At 36.9% G+C, this 22,086-nt stretch overlaps 1 protein-coding gene across 2 annotated transcripts in view; it reads left to right on the plus strand.

Moving 5' to 3' along the window:
• Positions 1 to 1,424: 1,424 nt before the first annotated feature.
• LOC122087573 (cytosolic endo-beta-N-acetylglucosaminidase 1-like) overlaps positions 1,425 to 22,086 on the plus strand; it is a 30,821-nt gene continuing 10,159 nt past the window's right edge. The window contains exons 1-6 of one of the 2 annotated variants that reach the window (XM_042656747.1): positions 1,437 to 2,399; positions 7,300 to 7,437; positions 18,967 to 19,076; positions 19,174 to 19,285; positions 19,369 to 19,476; positions 21,795 to 21,907. In XM_042656747.1, the coding sequence (XP_042512681.1) occupies positions 1,953 to 2,399; positions 7,300 to 7,437; positions 18,967 to 19,076; positions 19,174 to 19,285; positions 19,369 to 19,476; positions 21,795 to 21,907 (1,028 nt within the window). In that variant the 5' untranslated portion in view covers positions 1,437 to 1,952. Of the gene's footprint in view, positions 2,400 to 7,299; positions 7,438 to 18,966; positions 19,077 to 19,173; positions 19,286 to 19,368; positions 19,477 to 21,794; positions 21,908 to 22,086 lie in introns of both variants that reach the window. The other variant, XM_042656748.1, reaches the window with a different exon arrangement.

A 22,086-nucleotide genomic window follows, 5' to 3' on the forward strand; every position in this document is an offset into this window, starting at 1 on the left:
GGTATCAGTTTCTTATCGGAGTATATCAATTTTATCCCTTTTTTCAAGTTCAATTTCAATGTCTTATCGATTTTGATGCACTTCAATTTGGTTTCAATCTCACAAAACCCCAATCCAAAACATAATCCAATAAGATATTGTTTTTGGAATGGTTGAATTTGATTTCATCTGTTCGAACTAGGTTTTGATACTCATAAGTTGCCATGGGCCCTCGAAAAATAAACCCCCCCTCCCCCCAAAAAGGTTTCGTACTATCTCTCATTAACCCACGCATCAATCGCACTTAAAGCCTATATTAATCAATTTTAATTGAATTCTGCTTAACTAAATAAATATTTTGTTAGAATTTTGAATCCACAAAAACTCTATGGAATTATGGGTAAAATCAATACAGGTTTCCACAGAAACATGTAACCAGACACATCCTTATTTATTAATGTGTATATATATATATATTATTGTTATTTGTAGGAGACTCTTTATTTCTTGATTGCTAGGATATATAAACTACCATGACAGGTTAGATTTTTTTTTTTTTTTGTGATCTTGACCTGAGAATGTGAGGCTGGAACGCTGCAATAGGATTGTTCTATTGTGAACTAGTGGTTGTAAGTTAGAATTGAAAAACAACCTCTCTACAAAATGAGTTAAGAAGTGATAAGGTCACAAGAGACCAAACATAGACCAGAGGGGCAACCTAATATGAATGATTTGGAAGTAATAATATAATAGTCATTTAAAATAATGATTACAAAAGTTTATTGTTTAGAGATTAACTTGTTCAATAATAAAAAAAACTTAGTTTTCTTGTCTGTTTTCAATTACATGAAGGTAGTAATTTTTGAATTTTTTATTTTTATTTTCAATGCAAACAGTCAAAGCCTAGATCATCAAAGATGTCATACCCGAAATATCAGACAAGTGACATGAACTTTAAAATGAAACTCCTGGTTCTAAGTATCGGTATCAGATCGACAATATTGTATTGATATTGACTGAGATCAATACCAATACCTAGTCCATATATTTTGGTAGTGAAATAAGGGTAAAATCATAAATAATTTATTTATTTTGTTTTTGTTTTCTATGAAAAAAAAAACAGTAAAATTGATGCTCCATGGTAGTGATCGCAACACTTGTGCAGGACTAACAGACGATAATGGGCATGTCGAGACTTAAACCCATAACCAGCCGACTCAATTTAAATCAGCATGCAATACCTGAGAACTAAATCCTTACTAAATAAGACAAAACGAACATTTCTCTTTACCTTCCATTGCAATCAAACAGACTTCAGTGCATTTGGCAAAACCGTGGTGCGCTACGCTTATGCTCACGAGGAGGCAAGGTTTCAGAATTCGATATTAGAAATGGAATCGGGATCGATGATGGCAAACTGGCATATACCGACCTGGATCGGATAGAAATACCTTTGATTTCAAATTATAAAACATTTTTTGACCGTTTGTAACTTTTTCATCGATTAAGAATTGGGATCGATAGAGATCCGACCTATTTCCACCAATCCGATTCCTCAAACAATGTCAGGAGTTCTCGTCTCGAGTTCAAGAGCTCTCTGGCGTTTACCTCCTCCGCGCCATCTAAAAAGTAGGTATAAAAAACAAAGGGAGAGAGAGACCTTATTCGTTTCTTTTTGGTGAAAGAGAATGCTTTTTCGTTGTGGAGAGAGAATCTAGGTTAGGAAATGCACTTTACAGATCAAAGAACAATTGTGAATTGCTCACTCGAGTTAGGGTTTGGGTCAAGATCCAGTTGATTATTTTCTTTAACAGAGAAGACAAGGTGGTAATTGGTAAGAGGAGACACGTGCACTGCAATTGCAGCTTGCAAATCTTCAAAGTCACCGATGTATATTGCCCAAGTCAAACGAGTCCTGCTTCGTGTATTGAGTCTCCTTCGCTTCTTTAAATACCTTATTTTGTCTTCCAAACATGAAACGCCTCCTCATCAGAGTCCTTCGCTACCTCTTATCCTTCTTCCGAAGAATGAACTCGTCTTCTTCAATTGATGCCAATACTCCTGCCTTCGATCCTTTTAAACCCTCGGAACCAGTTTCTTTCCCCATTAGAAACCTCGATGACCTCGAATGGAGGTCTAAATCGAGGTCTTACTTCGATTCCTTTCACTTCCCTTTCAATAAAGCTTCTGTTCCTCTTCCCTCCGATTCTGTTTCGCTGCCTGATCGTTCCAGGATTCTTGTTTGCCATGACATGTCGGGGAATTACCTTGACGACAAGTGGATCCAGGGAGGGAGTAATGCTGAAGGCTATGCCATATGCCATTGGTATTTGATGGATATATTTGTTTATTTCTCGCATACTCTGGTTACAATACCGCCACCGTGTTGGACGAACACCGCGCACACCCATGGTGTTAAGGTATGCTACAGTTTTATCTTCAATTTGGAGCCTGTGAATTCTAGTTTTTGTGCTTGATGTGGTAAATCATTCGAAGCGGATTCCAGTTCCAGCTTTGTTTGCAATAGGGATTGGTGAAGACGGATTGAAGTAGACTATACCGATCCCGATCCCGATCCCGATCCCGATCCGATTTACCGATTTTTGAAACCCTGATCAAAAACCCCTTTTCCAAGAGTGGACTATTCATAAGTTCTTTGACCCAAAATATATATATATATATATATATATTCATAAGTTCAGTTCTTGAATATTATAGTTGAGTTGATTCAAGGTCGGAGCTCTTGCATTTTGGAAAATTAGTGCGTTTCTTTTAGTTCAACTTGAGAAGGATTTGCTGCTCGAGTTTCCTCCATCAATTTACTGGGTTTAGCAACACAAATCCAGTTATCATCATTCTGCCATTTTTTGTAAGCTATAGCAAATTTAGCTTATGAGTACTTATGTCGTTCCTCACTACCTTCAACCCATGCCTTCTTTGACCCCCCATTGTCGTCAGCCACCATATAACTCCTGACTGGTGCACTTAGTGGAAGAGATGGTGAAGGGCTAAGTTTGCTGTGTGAAGTATGGCGTTTGTTTCCATTCGGTGATGTAGGTGAAGTTATTTATAATCACTGTTAATCAGTGATTTTATAGGTATGACTAGGCCGGTATATCTGATATAAGCCTGCCACTCACAAGATATTGGTGAACTTAATTTGGCTAGAATAGCTGATATAAGCCCCTATGTTCACTAGAGAATGAACATGATTTGGGTTGTATGGCTGGTATAAGCTTTGGTTTTGGTGGTACTTGGGCTGGTGAGAACCTTTCTTGCAAGATATAGGTCTTGGGTGCAAAAAGCCTTTGCATCATTATACCATGTTGCATAGCAGAGGGGGCCCATAGCACCACTTGCCTTCCTGTAGACACATCTTATGGAGAGACTGATCTTATCACCTTGACTGTAAGCAGGCAAGTTTTGCATGTAAGAATAATTGAAGGATTCATGTTAGAATTCGGTCTAGAGCATAAGCTGGCTGGACGTAGGATTACGTAGAATCAGGACAGGGAAAGTAAAGTTAAATTTGGTATGGCTGGGGCTTTGTTGTTGGGCTGGGCTGGGCTGGGCTGGGCTGGGATGGGCGGGGCGGGGCGGGGCGGGGGAAGGGTTTCAGGGCATCTGGGTTTAAAAACTTCAGAAGGTTGGATTATGATTTATGAGGTTGCATCGATTATGAGCCAAAGAGAGAATTGATTCTCTTGAGCCCTGATGGTACAGTGCTGGACTAGGTCCTACAATTTCTGGATGTCAGGAACAAGTTCTAATGACATGTCTAATTAAAAACTATATAGAAACTGATCCAATCTACAAAGAATCTCATGCAGGTCATCCAATTTTTGGAAAAACAAACCAAAAATGACATTCCAATAAAAATTGCAAGATTTGGCCATGAAACTCTATTGAATTTGTGGGCTTGAATGTCAATCTGGAATAGTCAACAGCAGCAAATATAACCAGTAGCATCATGACAAACCTTTCTTTGGGAGAACCTCTCGAAAACAATCATTTTTAATTTTCAAAATTTAAAAGGTTATACCTAACATTTCCTTTTTCCTCTTTTAGTATAACACATTTTTTCCAATACAGATAAATACTATAATTTTACTTGTATATTTGAAAAATGTGCATGCCAGTGACAACTTTTGATGATGACATAATGATAAGTCACTTTCAAATTATTTTTGAAAACCCTTTTATACCCCTAACTTAAAGAAGGTGTCAAATCTTAAATACACCTATAGAGGTGTCATTTAGATAGTCGCTAACTAAAAACTAAAAGTAATAAAACTATACAGACTTTAGTTAAATGTTGAGGAAATTTCACTCCCCTCCCCTAACTGTTTCATTTATTACACTCCCATCCCCTGTGAAGTTTAAAATTGCAACTATACCCTGTAGTGTTAACACTGTTAGAGTTACCTGTTAAATGTCATTTTTACCCCCATAACCTTTGTGTAAATAATAGAGGAAATTCAAGAGGAACCTCCCTGCCTTCAATTGAGCGTTAGAAGGAACCCTCCCTCCCTGCTTCCCTGCATCTCGGTCCTCTCTCAACTCGGTCTTGGCTTCTCAAGGTAAGACCAACGAGTCCCCCTCCCTCGTCTCTTACTTTGTTTTCCAAAATCATGCTATGGACGAGCTCAAATACAATGCAAACGACTAATAATAAAGAAAAGCAGAAATACATAATATGATACCTATTTCTTCACACTGAAACCAAAGGTCAAGATACTAAAACCAGGATTCTTACTAATCCATGGTTTTGTTTGAGTTGTTTAGAGTAACTTGTAAATTGTTTACTTGCCAAAAATGAAACCTGTTAATGGAATCTTTTCTCCTCAGAAACCGGAAAACCATAAATCAAAGAAAAAAAAATAACCACATAAATCAGGAACTTAGGTTGCTGTACAACTTGTCTTTGTAAGAAAAAACAAAAACTTGTGAGAACAATTGAGCAATTGAATTAGAAGAAGAATTGAAGAGGGATACGAAGAATTGCTGTAAGACCCAAGAATACGGCAAGTACCGAACCCTCTTGGGAGATCGGTGAGGTGTCTCCACCAAGAATACGGCCATTACCAGGGGGTTTGGGAGATCGGTGAGGGTGTGCAAACTTTAGTCCCACATCGCCTAGGGAGAGATTCTTGGACTAGTTAATAATCTCTAGCTTCCTTAACATGGCACAACGCGTTTTAAAGTCTTGAGGCCCATGGGCCAAAGAGGACAATATTTTGCAAGGTTAATGGGGTTGGGGCGTGGTATCAGAGCAGACCCCAACAGCGTGTGGGGCCACAACGGGGACGCTGTGCCGAAAGGGGGAAAATTTGTAAGACCCAAGAATACGACAAGAACCAAACATGCCTGAGAGATCGGTGAGGGTGTGCAAACTTTAGTCCACATCGCCTAGGGAGAGATTCCTAGACTAGTTAATAACCTCTAGCTTCCTTAACATAGCGCACCGCGTTTTAAAGCCTTGAGATCCATGGGCCAAAGAAGACAATATTGTGCAAGGTTAATGGGGTCGGGGCGTTACAACTGCTCCCTACTAATATCTAGAATCTTGGAATCCCTAAACCTGAAAATCGACCATAGGGAAGATTCACGGTAGAAGAACTTGATGGGTTGTATTCACCTTCCAGAGAAATGACGGGTTAGGAAATGCGAACAAAACAGAGAGAGAGAGATGGGAGAACGGCTTCCGTAGGCTTGTAAGAACACTCGCCTGTGCAAAACCCCTGTAATGGAGTGATCGATCAACAACGGCTCAGAGGAAATCGCTGCAAAACAATCGCCTTCGCAAAACCTTAGCAAAAGCCTTCTGAAATGAAAAAACTCTAAAACAAAAATGCAAATCGATCTTCAGAACTTGAGTTGCAAGACTTGATTTTTCCAAGGAACGATTTGCTACCTAATTGAGTCGGATTGATAACGGAAAGGGATTATTAGAGAGGCGTAGCAATTTTCATAACCCTAAAATCCCAATCGATGAAAAGTTTTCTTCAAGGAAGAAGATGAAGCTAATGGTGACGGCAATGATGTAATCTCCATTCGACTAGGGGTATTTTGGGGTTTAAATTGCAATTGTACATCATGCGTCATCACTTAACGGTGGGCCACTCACGGTCAGGGTACGATTGATAGAATCTACAACATCAAAGGGATACGGTTGTAATTTTAAAATTCACAGGGGATGGGAGTGTAATAAATGAAACAATCAGGGGAGGGGAGTGAAATTTCCTCTTAAATGTTTCTAAAACTTATTGTAATTTCTAAATCAGGACTTTGTAACAAAATGTAAATCACAATTTACTAAAAATTGGTAAACTGGTAATAATAAAAAATGACCTGAAGTACATTTAAGACAAACACCTAATAAAGAAAGATTCAAGACTTCATGGCTAAGGGATTCCATTTTTCCATGACTATTTCTACCTATTCCCTTGATGGAAGCCTTTATCATTTCAGTTGGATAGATTCCCAATGGTCCTAGGAAGATGAAGCGCCCTCTGATGTTTATGCATTGAAACACATACGTCTTACGCTGATGATTCTCCTGCTTCAAAATTGCCTGCTATGTTAGTTCATTCAAAGCGGACACTATAAAAGTCTAACAAAATATTTTATCAATAGTATTGTATAGAATGGTCTTTGTTAACTGTTTGTTTATTTGCTCCAAGTTGAGCATCTATGGAGAATTGTGCTTTCTTGGTTCTAGGTTTTGGAATGAATAGTGGATATGTTAAAATTCTGTTTGCTACATTTGCTTCTTTTCATACAGATTGTAACTCATTCATATTTTATCATGCATCAACAAGGCCATGTGTTTGTTGTGTTTAGTTGGTGTGCATAATGTACCTAACCTTATGATTTGTGCTGCCTGTAAAACAACACCAAGTAGAAGGTTGCACCAAATTAAGAGTTTTCTCTTCATTTGGTTTATAAGCAATTTCTTTTGTATATCCATTTCTGCACTTGTATAAAGTTAGCAGGAGCCTTTTCGGATGGATTCTTGAGATTTTTAGTTCTGGCCCTTTCTTCTGCCTTTTTTTTTTTTGGGGGGGGGGGGGTGTTCCATTTTCTTAACTTGATGGATTTATAAAACCTTAGATGAATGAATAGCTGTCCAGGTAGGGTGCATTTTGGGTGAATCTATGATAAAGTTCAGCTTCTGTTTGCACCCCATGCAAAATTCTTTAACTTTTTAATCTAGCGATCCTGGGTTCAACCCCCTCTCCCCAGAAAAAAAAAAAAAAAAAAAAAAAAAAGGTCATTTGATTCTGTGTTTTATTGCATGGATTTAAAAAATAAAAAAAGGTATTGGGCACATTCATCACGGAGTGGGATGAAGGGACAGTTGTTTGTGACAAGCTTTTGTCATCAAAGGAGTCTGCTCAAATGTATGCTGACTGCCTGGCAAAGATTGCTGCTGATTTGGGCTTTGATGGTTGGCTGGTAAATGCTTTCTTTCATTCTAGTCTGTTGTTTTTACTATTCCATGTTATGCCCTTTCCATAAAGCTTTTTTTTTCTCCTTTTAAATAGTTGAATGCTTGATGAGCCTGCTTATGACTGATCCAATTTTAGTTTTTGATGCATTTACCCTGTGAGCATTGAAATTTTTAATTAGGATTTTTGTTATTCACAGATTTACTTGCCTAGAGGTAGGATTTATTTTGCTTCCAGCTGGTTTCCCTGTTATATACTTGGAAGTATTTTTTGCTTTGCGGTAGCTTTGTCTGACCAAGAAATTATAGAGATTTTATTTATTTATTTTGTGGGGGAGTGGATGTCATGGATGACATATCAATCTATGTCTTTTTGATAAATGAGATACCCAATTTTCTTGTTGCTGGTCCAAAATTAAATAAGAAAAGATTCCCGGACAGTCCATTTTAGGATTCCTGGTGCTTATTCCATAGTTTTGAAGTGGACTTTGTGATATTGATTATTTGTGTTCATCATTGATTTTGAGCCAGACTAGTTAAAAGGTAATAGAAAGGGGAAAATAGGGAACAGAACAAAAATGTAGAATAATGAACTCTTTAAACCAGGGGTGAGGCTGCGTATATCTGCCCCGTCCCAGACCCTGCAGTAGCTGGAGCCTCGTGCACTGGGTACGTTCTTTTAATGAACCCTAAAGTAATTTGATGATTGGGTTAACAAAAGGGAACTATTTTCAAGATAAAAGAGAAACAAAATGTTAATATATGAACTCAATATGGTGAAAAAAATTCTAGTTTAGAAAGCTATAGAAAATTATTTTTTAGGAAAGGTAAAACATTCATGATTAAATAGATATGGATATGGCTTGTAAGAAAAAGTAAGAGATAGACCTAAATTAAAGTTGAGACCTAAGTTTGAAAATGAGGTTTTTTTTAACCAGGTTTTGGGCTTTGAAAATAATTGGTTTTCTGAAAACTGCAGAAGATATTAAGGTTTCAAGAATATGAGAAACAAAGAATAAATTTTTTTAAATCAATAAATCAAGTTATAGGGTTTAACATTCATAGATTTGAGAGTTTGGGCATATTAGGCGGCATATTAGGCTAAATCAAGAAGACATATACTCAATCGGCAGTGTGCAGTTTCCCTTGCCCGTTGTCTTTCTTGGAATGCCTCTGAAGATGTTGATCATTTCTTTTTTCCGTGTCTATTCTCCTCCTCAATTTGGCATAGCCTTCTTGCCAAGTGTTGGCCAAGGCAACAAAGAATTCTTTCCTTTCAGATGGAATGGATTTGAGTGGATATGACTTTTAGCGGCAAGTCTATTTGTGATGTGGTGGGAAAGCTTGCATGGAGTGGCTGTCTTTCATATTTGGATGGAGTTTAACCTCAAGAAATGGTCTTCTAATTGAAGAACATTCCTTCAGATTTGAGACTCCATAGTATTTGAATTCAAAAGCAAAGTGTCTGAGGATCTCGTCTATGTAGAAACATAACCCTAAAACGATGCAGAAAAGAATGGAAAAACAAGAACAAACAATCACATAATGCACACAGATTTACATGGTTCGGCCAGATTTGCCTACGTCCATGGTGAGATGAGATTCTACTTCACTATCAATGGAGAATAGGGTTACAATGCTTGTCCTCACACCTCTCTCAGATTGTTTACAGAGAAAGAAATCTCGTTACAAATATATAGCGAAACCTTATACAGGATATTTATTGAAATACCCAATTGGAGGAATTAGACTACTTTTGCCACAGATGGAATTCAAGACATCGTACCCTAACATTCTAGATGTGTTAGTTCCCCAAGGAACAAGCATATTGTTGTCTTTTGGGTCTCCCCCTTCCCTGCTCCATCCCGTACCAAATTATAGAGAAGAAGGGACAAGCGAAGAAGAGATGATCAACATCTTTAGAGGCATTCCAACAAAGACAAAAGGCAAGGGAAACTAGAATCTGTCTATGAATGAGGAAAGACTGCATTGGGAGGTAGTTGGAGATGGCCTGCCAAACAGAGAAGTTGTGGCGTGAGATGTGGTCCTTGAACTAGACCAACTTGCACCAAGGAGAGATAGGGGCACGAGTTCTGATGAGGTACCTAGCTGACTTAGAAGTTAGAACTGAATAAGTCCAAAGAGGAAGGAGACCAAGTAACATCACCTGAACCTGGACATCTTATTGGGATGGAAGGCAAGGCACTCCAAATATCGGCGAACTAGGGAGAAGGGAGAGGGGCCCAACCATCGTGGCAAATAATTCTGCAACTAAAGTTTGCTAGTGAAGCCCTGAGCTATAGATGATTCTAGCATAACTAAGGGAATTAGCATGTCTAGGGGGTGCCAGTGGAGGCACCATCCTTAATCTAGAGATAGCAGCTCCAAGAGCGAGAGACCTGAGATTGAGGATCTTCCTCCAAACCCATAAGCATCAGAGCAAGGAGCAACAATCTAAATAGTGCTATTACGGAGCTGGCCAGTGTATATCCAGTCAACCTTAATACTTTTCTTTTTAGTCACAAGCTTCTAGATCAGTTTGAAGATGCTAACAAAATTGACCTCTTTAATTCTTCTAAAACCAAGACCCCCCTTCATCTGTGGGAATACAAACAACAACCCAACTGATAGGGTAAAGAAACATAGAAGCTTCATATCCTTTGCAGAGGAAGGCATACATAAGGATGTGTTTGGTTATATAATTCCCTGCAGATTTATTTCGGTTTTGGCAATGAGTCTATAGAGAGTGTTTCTGTTGATTCTTCTTCTTCTTCTTCTTCTTCTTATTCTTTTTTTTTTTTTTTTTTTAAAGATTGTCCAGAAAACTGTGGTTGCCCATAAATCTGTTACGTAAAGTGGTTACCCTAAATCTGTGAGTTGGATTATGTAGAATCAGTCCTAAAAACTGTTTGGTTACCCTAATCTGTCAGTTGGATTCTATGGAATCAATCTTAAAAAACTGTTTGGTTACCCAAAGTCCGTCAGTTGATAGTATTTAAAATAAGCCTAAAAAATCACTACATCCCTACTTGGTTACTTAAATTAAATATTTATATAAATAATAATAATTGGAGACATATTCCATACAAGAGGGGTTGTCACTCGTCATTCACACTTTGGTGTGTCCCACCCACATGTATGAGTGGGGCTCACTCCCCATTTTATCGGGTTGTGTGCGCACTTGTCATTGAAAATAGATAAGAAAAAATACAGTTGTATGGAGGAGAATATTTTCACCGCATGATCAATTACATTTAGGTATCGTCATAATGTGCACAGCCTTACCCACACATAATGGAGAGGTTGTTCCTGAGAAAAAAGGTTAATTTGGTCGTACATTGGCATTAAATTACATCATAAGTTGAAGTTTGGTCTTTGTCACTATCTCTACTCTCTGCTCAGATTTTTTTTTACTTATTAAGACGGAGTGTTTTAACACAATCTAATACATCCTCTAAAAACTTTGTACGTTACATTTCCATACTAGCTTGTTGTTTGCAAGCTGTAATTGCTGAGTCAAGATATCCCTCCAAATAATCAATGAATCAATGTGATGTTGGTGTGCTAGTTTGTGGATCAAAGACGGGACTCTCTTATTGATGATTTGATGTCGAAGATTCTCTGTCATCTATGATTTTCTCAAACCCACAACCGATTTTTTTCCTTCTCTTATAAACAAATAACACAAACAATTGTAAATAGATTCTTGTTCATCAAAGCGCATTATCATTGGTATAGAATTTGGTAAGAATTATGAAATAAGGAAAGAAAGTTGTTTTACAGTCATACACGGGTGCATATTGGGCAACACCAATAATCTCGACCTTTATCTGGACTGTAAGTGTATCTTCGAACCTTGCACCGAATTTTCCCACATTCACACATTCTAAAATGATCAACCCACAAAAAAAGAATCATGAAATTGGCACTTGAAGAATCGTCTCCTTGGGTTCTTGTCGGTATGAGATGTCAAAATCCCACATTTCATACCACAATAGTTGCATGTAGCAATATGATCCATCTGGACATTATCATGTAACGAACAAAGTCCCAACACAAATTCTTTTTTTTTTTTCAAAAAATAAGAATATGGATTGGAAGGAGTAGTAGAATTGACTATGAATCACACACCTATAAATTTTTAACTGTACAAATATCATCAATAACTCAATGTTGTAATAATCAATATAAACAAGTATTTAATAACAATAATCCATCCACACCTATTCATATATTAATCCATCCACACCTAGTCATATATTAAAAAATCCTAAATAACATGACCTAATAAACAACATAAACAAGTCTTAAATAACATTAATCCAACCACATATAGTCATATATTAAAATATCCACCATGTCCTGTGTTAACAAACCGACCATGTCCAATCGTATCAAATCCACCATGACCTAATAAACAATATAAACAAGTCCCTAAATAACATTAATCCATCCACACCTAGTCATATATTAACAAATCCACTATGTCCTGTGTTAAAAAACCAACCACATCCTAAAGTATCAAACCAACCATGTCCTAGTTAACAACACAAACGAAACAAGTCCTAAATAACAGAAATATATCCAACACTAAGTCCATCATAATCAAACCAAATACCCAAAAAGTCTATTGTTCCCCCAATTCATCAGCTTAATTCAATGGTTTCCTTGCTATCCGGCATATACAAATCCAATACTTTAGCTTTGTCTTCATTATTTGCTTCTAAGAAGAGGACCGCTATATTCCTTTTTCCCAAAAGAAATTGCTTTGCCTTCCACCTCTTATTAAAATCATATCCAGGGATTGCATCAATTGTAGCAGATAGTCTTTTGCCTAGATCAGCAAGCGAGTCAGTCTTGATCAAACCACTAATTGCAGATGCAATCAACTTCAGTGAGCTCCCTATTTTTTGAGCTCCGATCTTCTTTTTCTTCTCCTGACTACTTGTGACATCAGAACGAGGCCTACCACTAGTTCGACTAGTACTCTCGATTGGAGTTGAAGGGACGTTTGGTTCATCTGGAAAGTTTGTTTCATCATGCTCAACCTCCGAGTCATGTAGTTCCTTAAGAGAGAGAAGATAGGCGAAGGGGTCATCATGGATGGCATCAGATGGGTGACTTGAATCATTCCCCATTGCAACTTCATTTCCTAACCAACCAGCTGTTTCCAAATGAATTGGAAGAACTATGTGCTTTTGATATCTTTGTTCCTTTGTCAAAAATACAATTTTGTGTCAGAATTCTTGAAGAGTTATTTAACACAGTAATCTTTTACTAACATCTACTTTGATGTGATAGTTGGGAGAGGTTATTACTTTGAATTATCCCCATACATGCTGTGGAGCATCGAATCTTGACTCTACTGCATTCCAACCCATCCCACTGGTTTTTTGAAGGTCACATAATGCTTTCAATCTTGTATTCCAAATTCTATAATGGTTTCTGACTTGCTCCCATTCAAAATTCATCTGGTGCCTATCTTTGATAGAAGTTGAAATTGCTTGCCATTGTTCTTTTTTAAGACCATTGTCTCCACTTCTTCCACTCCTGTGGTAATTTGTAAGGCACACTAACATATAGTGGGATACCTCACTTGGCCAGTTAGTGATGTCACGTTGTCTTGTCTGTGTTCCTTCCTCTATATCCATTATTTTAAAGACAATATGACAAGAAAAATCTTTAATTAAAGAATAAAAAACACTGCAAGTGATGTGAGAAACAAGATAGACAATCAATATTAATGCCAAAAAAAAAAAACACAGGAAAAGAGTACGCCAATAATTATCTCATTTACCATAATTGTATCACATTTCCAAGCAAATAACAAAGAAACCATAATTGTATCACATTTCCAAGGGAAAAAAAAAAGATCAGTCAGAATCATCCATTTTTCGTCACTGTCAAACTCAGAATCTACAGCTCCTACCATTCAATCGTTCCACATTTTGTCAGCCAAGTCATCCCGGAATTGATCCTAGTTCACATTCTCAAAACCACCCCCATCACCATCACTAATATCACTATCATCACCATCCACCACCATATTTGTTTCTCCCTGACTTGTCTGCCCATTAGTAGCAGCCTCTGCTTCCTCTTCTGCATTAAACTCTTCTTCGTCTCCAACAGTGTTTTGAGTCAGAATATGATTGTGTACAAGTAACACATGCAAGCACAATCCTTGTCTATTTCTTATATGGGCACTCCGGTTGATTTTTCAGTATTTTAAATTTGGACTTCGATAGACGAAACCCACGTTCAATTACATTCCTTAACTTGGAATGCCACAAGTTAAACAGTTCCTTTTTATCGGTTAGACACACGTTTGAGTTACGCCACTCTTTCAAGTGGTAACGCACATTATGACATGGCCTCAAAAAGCCTCTTTGGTTGGCAAAACCAGCATCAACAAGATAAAAATTTTCCTGAGGTACCACAATCCATCCTTCACCATCCCTATGTAGAGCATCATCCAAAATTCATGAATCAGATCCAGATCCTTCCCACCCAGAAAGTATGTATGTGAATTTCATGTCAAAGTCACAAGCAACTAAGATATTCTGAGATATATCTCCATGCTTGTCGCGAAAGCGTCAATGTTGGTCAATTGGTACTTAGGCAGGAACATTTGAACCATCTATGGCTCCAACACAGTCTTTGAAGTACTGGTAGAAGCTTCTACGATTACCAGCGATTTGCTTATGTGTTGTGGCACGTGGTGGCTTGAGTAGTATTGGGCACAATTTTATTATTGCGCCTAATACTAAATTAAAGTAATGGCTTACAGTCTCACCAGAGTGGCCAAAATCATGTAGTATCTTTTGGTTCTTCATATTATGGCCAATTTGTAAGAACATTACCAATTGTTCATCTACTCGTATTGTTGGGCAGTTGGGCTTGGGCTATCTCTAAGAAGGTCGGCTATTGCATCAATTGACATAAAGAAAAGAATCCTTTTCTGCTCATTCTTATGATGCTTCGACATGTGCGGTCAGACACACCAATAATTCTCTCTGTCTCGATAAATCCTCTGAGATTCACCACAATATGGTTGTTTGCGAATAAATAATTTTTTGTACTGTTCCACTGCTACAACCACAGCAATCCCCACTAAGATAATGACTTTCTTGCGCTTCTCATAATACATCTCATCATATTCTTGCCATCGATACATTCTTATGTTGATCTAGAAATTCACAATGACGGAAACAATCCATATATATATTAATATTATTAGAGAACCATGCAAGCATGTCATTGGAACAATTTTTGAACTAATTTCAATATGACAATACATGATTGGCTAATATGATGGAGAACTTAGGCTAGCATGTCATTGGTGGTTAGTATTTGTCTCTCTCTCATAAGGCTAATTCCCCCATAAAATAGTCACTTATGGGTTTTTTAGAAGCCTAGGTTCAAAAACTTGATTATCATCCAAAATTACAGTGATGTAACACATCCAGAATTGAAGAAAACTTAGTAACAGTAGATCAACAATTTGGATGAACATACTATTCTGGTAGGATATCAGTGATATAACCAGTAAAAACTAATAAAAATTTAGCTGAAATCCAAGGAAGCATCAATATATAAAATTTAATTCATCCAAATATATATATATATATAGGATATCAGTAATATAACCAGTAAAAACTAATAAAAATTTAGCTGAAATCCAAGGAAGCATCAATATATAAAATTTAATTCATCCAAATATATATATATATATATATAGAGAAATTTCAGAATGTTAGGATCCTGGAAACTGAGAACAGATTCAGAACTTTTACTTGAAAATGAAGAGATGGTTGTAACTTCTCTTGAGTTGGTAGTTAAGAGATTTTCTTATTTAATCTTGTTAACATACATCAGCCATCTTCCGCTTCAAATATTTATACTGGAAGGGATTCAAATACCCAACATTTCTGCTCATATATGGTAGAACTAATATCTATTATGTACTAAATTTCTCATTTGGACTATTTATACAAAGGATTAAAAGCTGTTAGAATTAACAGCTCAAATTGTGTAGCACAATGTACATAAAAACAAACATATATAAGAATATTCAGTAGAAATGTTACATAACCAATCATACAAATAAAGCATTTTCTAGGCTAGGATGTGAAAATTTAAGTAGAGTTGTGTTGGAAAACCTTAGCTTTTGGTTGCAAAATCTGTAGACTGAATTAAATGTTATTCCAATCATGTAGGATGCCACAAGGACAAGAAAAGTTCTTTGGTATTGCAGACCTTTATGGATGGGGATACGCAAACTGTGACATACGTGGCTATATAGCAGCTTTATCAATATTGCAAATTGTTAGCTGATGTCAACGCTAGTTGATTCTGAGCAGATAATATTTGGAAGGATTCTAACTGTGGATTCCCTAAGCAGTAAATCCGATTGATGTGGTAAGCTAGGTTGAAATAAAAAACACTAGCAAATCCATGAGACCCAGAATTGCAGTGAACCTAAATCTAGGGAATATGCAGAATGTAAGCCCGATGAAGCTGAAACTAATTTATCCTAGAGGTCCTATGTTAATGTAGTACTGAATTTAAATACTCAAAACATTACCAAAACAGGATCTTTTAATAGAGAATTAAATCCAGATTTAAGAGAAATCCAATTAAACAAAATCAGATGGTTAGAATATTCTCAAATTTAAACCAAGCTTAGCAATATGGGATCAGAATAATTGCTGAAAATCTGAGATCAAGTGGATGGCTGAATAAAAAAATATGGACCAATCCTAGTTAGACCATGATAAGGGAAAAATTGTAATTTCAAAGACCAAACAGAAATCAGAAATTAGGGTTGGAGTCTGGCAATCAATAATGAATAATCTGGTGTCAGTAAATAAAATAGAACAGTAAATCAGTATACCTGGGTATAAAGTAATAACCTAAGAGGAAACAGAGGCAGAATTGGAATTTATGAATAATTCCAGATCAGCATTTCAGAATCTGCCCAAATTATAATCGATTATATTTTAGATGGATAGAATCAAAATAAGGAAGAAAACAGTTTTTTCTCAGACCTGGTATACAAACCCGAAAGAGGAAAATGGAAGACAATTTTTTCAATTATTACAGAGGAAGAAAACGGTAGCTTAACAATTGGAGATCTTCATTACCCTAAATTTCTCACATAATGGAAACGTATGTACCTTCACTGTAGTCCTATAAATGGCCTTGTTGAAAAGAAATCCGCTAGATCGAACAGAAATGGATTCTTCTGCAGATCAAGGGTTTTGCCCTAAAAGTCTCTCACACCTTCAATCTTCAAGACAAATTAAACAATCTCCAAAGAAAAGAAGACTGAATCACCTACTCGCAGGTATAGAATTGATGGCGGTCTTCAATCATCCCAACCTGCAGATCGAAAGAGGAGAATGGCGATGGCTTACTTCAAAATCTCAATGGAAGAGCAAAGCAGTCACAATAGCATTCTCCATATTCGATGGGAGAGAAATCGTGGAAGCCCGTAAAAGGTGATTCGCATGAATCACCACATAAGATTTCTATTTATATGAGGTGTGGAAACATGTGTGTCATAACTGAGTTTTACTATTTAGCAAAACTCTCAAATGAAACACATTTACCTTTACAAGGTGTTTCAGTTGGATTTTATCTAAGTAGAACAACCCAAATTACAACCAAACAAATTATAAAATAGAGAATCACGTTTCTAGTGAAACACTTTCTAAGGAATTATATAACCAAACACATCGGATTCCAGATCCTTTATGGTGGATTAAGGCAGCCCAAAGATGCTAGACCAATAGATGCACGAGGATTGAATGAGAAATCTGATCAACTTTAGGCGACCGGCATAAAAGAGGAGCTTGCCTTTCTAGAGTTGGAGCTTCTTATGCATGAGATCTAAAATAGGAGTGCAGTGGTAAGTGGTCAAGCTAGCAGAGGGATAAGAGGAACCCAAGTATTTGACAGGAAGATGACCCAAAGAAAAGCCAATCTTGTCTTGCAAAATAGTCATATCAGCATCAAAGATCTCCGCCACAAGTAGGAAGGATTTTGAGAGACTAATCTAAAGGCCCGACATCCCTTCAAATTTGCTCAAGCACAACATAATAGATTCAATCGAGAGAAGGTTTGCCTTGGAGAAGATCATGAGATCATCGGCAAAGGCCAGGTGGGAGATCTTGAGGTTCTTGCACCTATGGATGGGGGAGAAGTGCTGCTGGTCCATTCCAGATTGGATTCTTCTTGATAGGACTTTAAGGGTCAGGGTGAAGATAAAAGGATATAGGGAGAAGCCTTGATGAATGCCAACCGAGGATGGGAAAAAACTAGCAATCACCGAGAATTATGAAGAGATGTAATGATAAACTCCGCTGACGAACATCAAGGGGGAAGCCCATCTTGTTCATGACACTTACAGTATAGTCTCATCTCAAGGAATCAAAGGCTTTATGGATATCTATCTTCATGAGGGCGGCAGAGGAGTGGCCTTTTCTATCAAAACCACGGACCAGCTCATTGCAAAGGAGAATGTTGTTGAAGATATTTCTTCCAGCTATAAAGGCCGATTGGTTTTCATTGACAATGGAATCTACTACCATCTTGAGACGATTGGCGAGCACTTTGGTGATGAACTTATATAAGAGACTGCGCATGGAGATGGGCGTGAAGTCTGACATGGAGGAATCGCCTTTTTTCTTTGGGATGAGATAAAGGAAAATTTGGTTGATCCCCTTTAATCTGGCTGGGATTGTAGAAGAAACTTTGAAAGGCCTTGATGATATCCCAACAGGAGGTGAAAAAACCCATACTAAAACCATCCGAATCTCAAGCTCTGTAGCCTTATGAGAAATTGAGGATGGACTGCAGCAATGATCTCTTTCTCAGAAGGGATGGCCTGAAGAGTGTTGGAGAGGGAGCTGGGGAGGACTGAATACTGAGTGAATTTAGGTAGATCTGCATTCATTCCATTTGAATATCTTGATATCAGATATCCAACTAATGATAAACAAGAGCAGAGAAATAAAGTTTGTATCTATGTCATACATTTTTTGTTTGTATTGAACTCCACTTCTGGTATCACTTTTATTGTTATTCTTAAACCTAGATACATAATACCTGTAACTTATGTAATTTCTACATATCAAACTCTTTAATTTCTACAAACCGAACCTAGGGACATATCGATACCAATCAAATCCTATTTATAGTTTTTATATGAGGGTAGCATGTTTCATTTTGAAAGTAAGAAATTAGAGGCACCAATTATTAGAAGATTAATATGGAATCAACTAGGGGTGTGATCCTTAACTAAAGATTGACAATATGTGAAAAATAGAATAAAATAGAAAGGAAAACGGATAAGAATTTATTTTTTAGAAAAGAGAAAGGATAAGATTGGGTTTATCTTAAATAATTTTTTGCTGCAAAAATAGTTCTTAAGCAGTCTTCACCTTCTGTTATACTGTTGTGATACATTTTGTTGGAGATCATTTATTTTACTGTCCTCTTATGCTTGATGAATTGATGTAAAAGTGTACTTGCAGATCAATGTGGAGAATAGACTGGACTCATGGCTAATCCCTAATATGAAAGAATTTGTTGGCCATTTAACTAGAACTATGCACACCTCAGTGCCTGGATCTTTGGTTATATGGTGAATCTTTGAGATACAACCAATTCTCATTTGAAATTACTGCAACAGTGGCATTCTTTATGGCCTATGTTTACTCCCTTTATTGTTGGTGATGTAGGTATGACAGTGTTACCATAAACGGCTGCCTTAAGTGGCAAGATCAATTGAACGAGTACAATAAGCCTTTTTTTGATATATGTGATGGCATATTTGTAAATTATACCTGGAAGGTAATGCAGTCTGTTTCTTTTATTTGAAAAAAAAATGTGATTTGATCAAGTATTCTAGCATTAAATATCCCCATATTTTGCAGGCAAACTATCCAAAGCTTTCAGCAGCTGCTGCTGGTGAGAGGAAGTCTGATGTGTACATGGGTATCGATGTTTTTGGAAGGAATACATATGGTGGTGGACAATGGAATGTGAGAATACATTTGAACCTCTGGATATATTTTTTTTGCTTTATCCTGTAAAACACGTGTATGATTGCCTTCGGTTTGTTACTTCAGTTTCAATATCAGATTCTCATTGAAATTTGTTGCACATTGTAAAATCTGAGGAGGTCTAAGCTTGTGCACAGACCATTGTAATGGTCTTCCGACTACATATTGGGATGCATTGCATCTTTTGATCTTTGAAAATTTGTAGAGGTTAAAAAATTGAGGTTCAGGACTTAGAAGTTTAAGGGTCCCACTAAAATATTATGCTACAGTGACTGTTTCTGTTATGGACCCCAACTTCTGACCACATACTTTTTGCCTTGTCAATTTCTCGTTTTTCATTTTTTAACACTCGTCATCCAAAATTTCATATACAACGAAAACCAAATTAATGGAGAAAGGCTCACTTATTGGTGAACAATTACTCATCCAAGGCCACCATAATATTGCCATAGATACAATTTAGTTTTCCTAGCAGTAAGTAGAGGTCATTCATTGATTTTGAATTTTTTTGAGTATCAGTGCAGACATATGGAAAAGAGTGGAATATTCTGTAGGACCCTAGGTGTGGTCTTGAGAGAAGTAGCAAATGAGTGAAAAAGGAGGTTTTTTCTCTCAAATATATAGTAATAAATCTCATATGGCATAATAACAGTTTTACATGTGATTGCTCATTAAAAGATAGAAAGGAAACTAAAGTCCCATTTGATGTAGTGAGGTTTTAAAAAAGTTGAAAAAAAAGGAAATATTGACTTCTTAATTAAGATTTTTCATAATCTGGTTAATGCCTCAGATAAATATATGTTGCTTTCCAAAGTCCGGGCCAAGGCTTAGGTCTCAAGGTGGATTTTGACTGGTTCTGTTGCTTGCAGGCATACGCCTCATCTTGAAGCAATTGCCTTCACAGGGGGCAGATGCACAAAATTTCATACTACATACACCTATAAATATAGGAAGATCTGTATTGTGCTGCTTGGTGACGTCTCCTATTCTGGACATGAGTGATTTTGTGGCCATTCTGGACCATCCATAAGATAGAGTCCACTGGATTGTGCAGGTGGCCAATTCCCCTGTGCATATCAACCATATGGGCCACCGTATTGGACTATTTATAATACCCCTTATCAAACTTTCAGATTCTTAAATAAAATTGCCATGAAGAAAGATTTATTTTTCCATCGGGTGGTGCATTTCGGCTGCCAAAGGACGTGGGAGATTAGAATAATAGGATATTGGTTTGGGAATCTAACAAGCAAGTATTGGCTGAGAGAGTACACCAAGAAAGGCACATTTTGTTGTTTCTCAAAATAGAAAATGAAAGAATGGCTAGGGTAGACAATCCTCACAGTTTACCTATTGGTGAAGGGTGGCTGTTGCTTCTGCTACCAATGTGCATTGTTTACCCTTTGCCTCTTAATATTACTTGAGTGTTCTTCAAGCATGGTTCAAGATTTCACAAATTATTTCAGTTTTGACTCTCGACATTTGACGTAACAAAATAGTGTGATACTTAAGGAATATAATATTTCAGTCAAAATTTCGGTGTTTCGCCAAAATTTTGGCGTCATGTATCGTTCCAGAGTAATTTCGACCAAACTGGTGCTTTAGCTTTATAATAAATACCATATTTTGAATGAAATGGGTCTAAATATTGACCCATTTTGCTGGTTTAGCTGGGAAACCTTGGGAAAACTGTGTTATTTGTGATTTTTGGCCAAATCGCTCTTGTACAAGCGTGGAACAAGTTGTTGGGCAGTAGAGGAACAAGCTGTATAACATTTGGTAATTATGAAATGGTTTGTAATTTTATGTATATTCATTCCTAGTGCATATTTAAGTTGTTTTAATTGAATTATGTGTGTTCTAGTACTAAATTTTGAATGGAATAGACCATATCAGAGAATGTATATAGCAATGTACGTTGTATACTACCAAACTAGGGTCCAAAGTCAAACTCCCATTTTTCGGGGGTTTTTTTTTCCCCCCCACACATTCCACTATGTTTAGAGGGGCCTAAAATAAGGTTTCCTAGAAGTTTTGGGACCTAATATAGACATTTGGGCCTCGAAACCCTCTAGCGAAACTTGCAGCCAAAATTTCAGTGTTTCGCAAAATATTATTCTTGAACTATGCCTTCAGGAGCCTTTTTCTTTTTCTGTTGAGGTAGGTGGGGAACTTTTATGATATGTAATAGATCAGTTTCATTATTTGGTTTTCCCCATTTCAGGTTTCAAACTTTTTGTTTCCCTTTCTGGTAGAGAATTTACAATTAGAATGACTCTTTAATCTTTCCATGTCAGATCAAAGTTGCACTTGATCTACTAAAGAAGGACGATGTCTCAGCTGCCATATTTGCTCCTGGATGGGTCTATGAAACGAAGCAACCACCTGACTTTCGAACTTCCCAAAGCCGGTAATGAACCTCTTTTTTTTCTTTTTGCAAAATTTTGCCAAATGGTAAAAGTTTATTGTTATGTTTCAGTTGGTTCACAGTTTTTTTTAAATCCTTTTTTGTTTCAATAAATTTAATTAAGAAGAATACTATTAAGATTTTACAAGGTCAGCATGTTGCAGAAGAGTCTTTCCAGTCTA

The sequence above is a fragment of the Macadamia integrifolia genome, chromosome 8, assembly GCF_013358625.1.
Source record: "Macadamia integrifolia cultivar HAES 741 chromosome 8, SCU_Mint_v3, whole genome shotgun sequence".
NCBI lineage: Eukaryota > Viridiplantae > Streptophyta > Magnoliopsida > Proteales > Proteaceae > Macadamia > Macadamia integrifolia.